Here is a 474-nt window from a genome sequence, read left to right as displayed (position 1 = left end):
TGTGACCCTCAGATGCGTCTCCCCATCCCAACCCTCTGTCCCTGGCAGCTTTGACTCCAGCACATCGACATGGGCCAGGCTGTGGTTCAGGATGACTTGAAGCCCTTTTGAGCAGAAGGGTCACCTTGGCCAGCAGTGTCAGGGGCCTCGGGACCCACAGAGCCAGGCAGGTCCACCAGCAGGAGCCTGGAGATGCTGGTGAGGACCTCGCTGATGGGATTGACCACGCTTGCCACATCAAACTCCACAGAGCGCAGCACCTCCGGGCTCTCCGGAGACGGGAGCAGGGGAAACTCCTGTGGACAGATGCACAGATAACACAGGCACAGGACTGGCAGCTCCGAATCCCACCGCACACGCCCCATCTCCGCAGTGGGTGATGAGGCCATCCCCAAGACATCTGCTGTCAGCTGGGGCCGGTTCCAGATGCAGGGGGAGCGTGAGGCTGCAGGGAGCAGAGGGGCTGCAGTGCAG

General features: G+C 62.2%; 1 protein-coding gene across 1 annotated transcript in view; it reads right to left on the bottom strand.

Annotated features, from left to right (window-relative positions):
* The window catches only part of TRIM65 (tripartite motif containing 65), a 4745-nt gene that overhangs the window by 2538 nt on the left and 1733 nt on the right, over positions 1-474 (bottom strand). Inside the window, 1 exon segment of the mRNA XM_010134005.1 lies at positions 125-296. Coding sequence (XP_010132307.1) covers positions 125-296 — 172 coding nt within the window.

The sequence above is a fragment of the Buceros rhinoceros genome, unplaced genomic scaffold (genome assembly GCF_000710305.1).
Source record: "Buceros rhinoceros silvestris isolate BGI_N320 unplaced genomic scaffold, ASM71030v1 scaffold1934, whole genome shotgun sequence".
Classification (NCBI taxonomy): Eukaryota; Metazoa; Chordata; class Aves; order Bucerotiformes; family Bucerotidae; genus Buceros; species Buceros rhinoceros.
The sequence above is the reverse complement of the archived record's forward strand: the minus strand, read 5'-3'. Positions and strand labels throughout refer to the sequence as shown.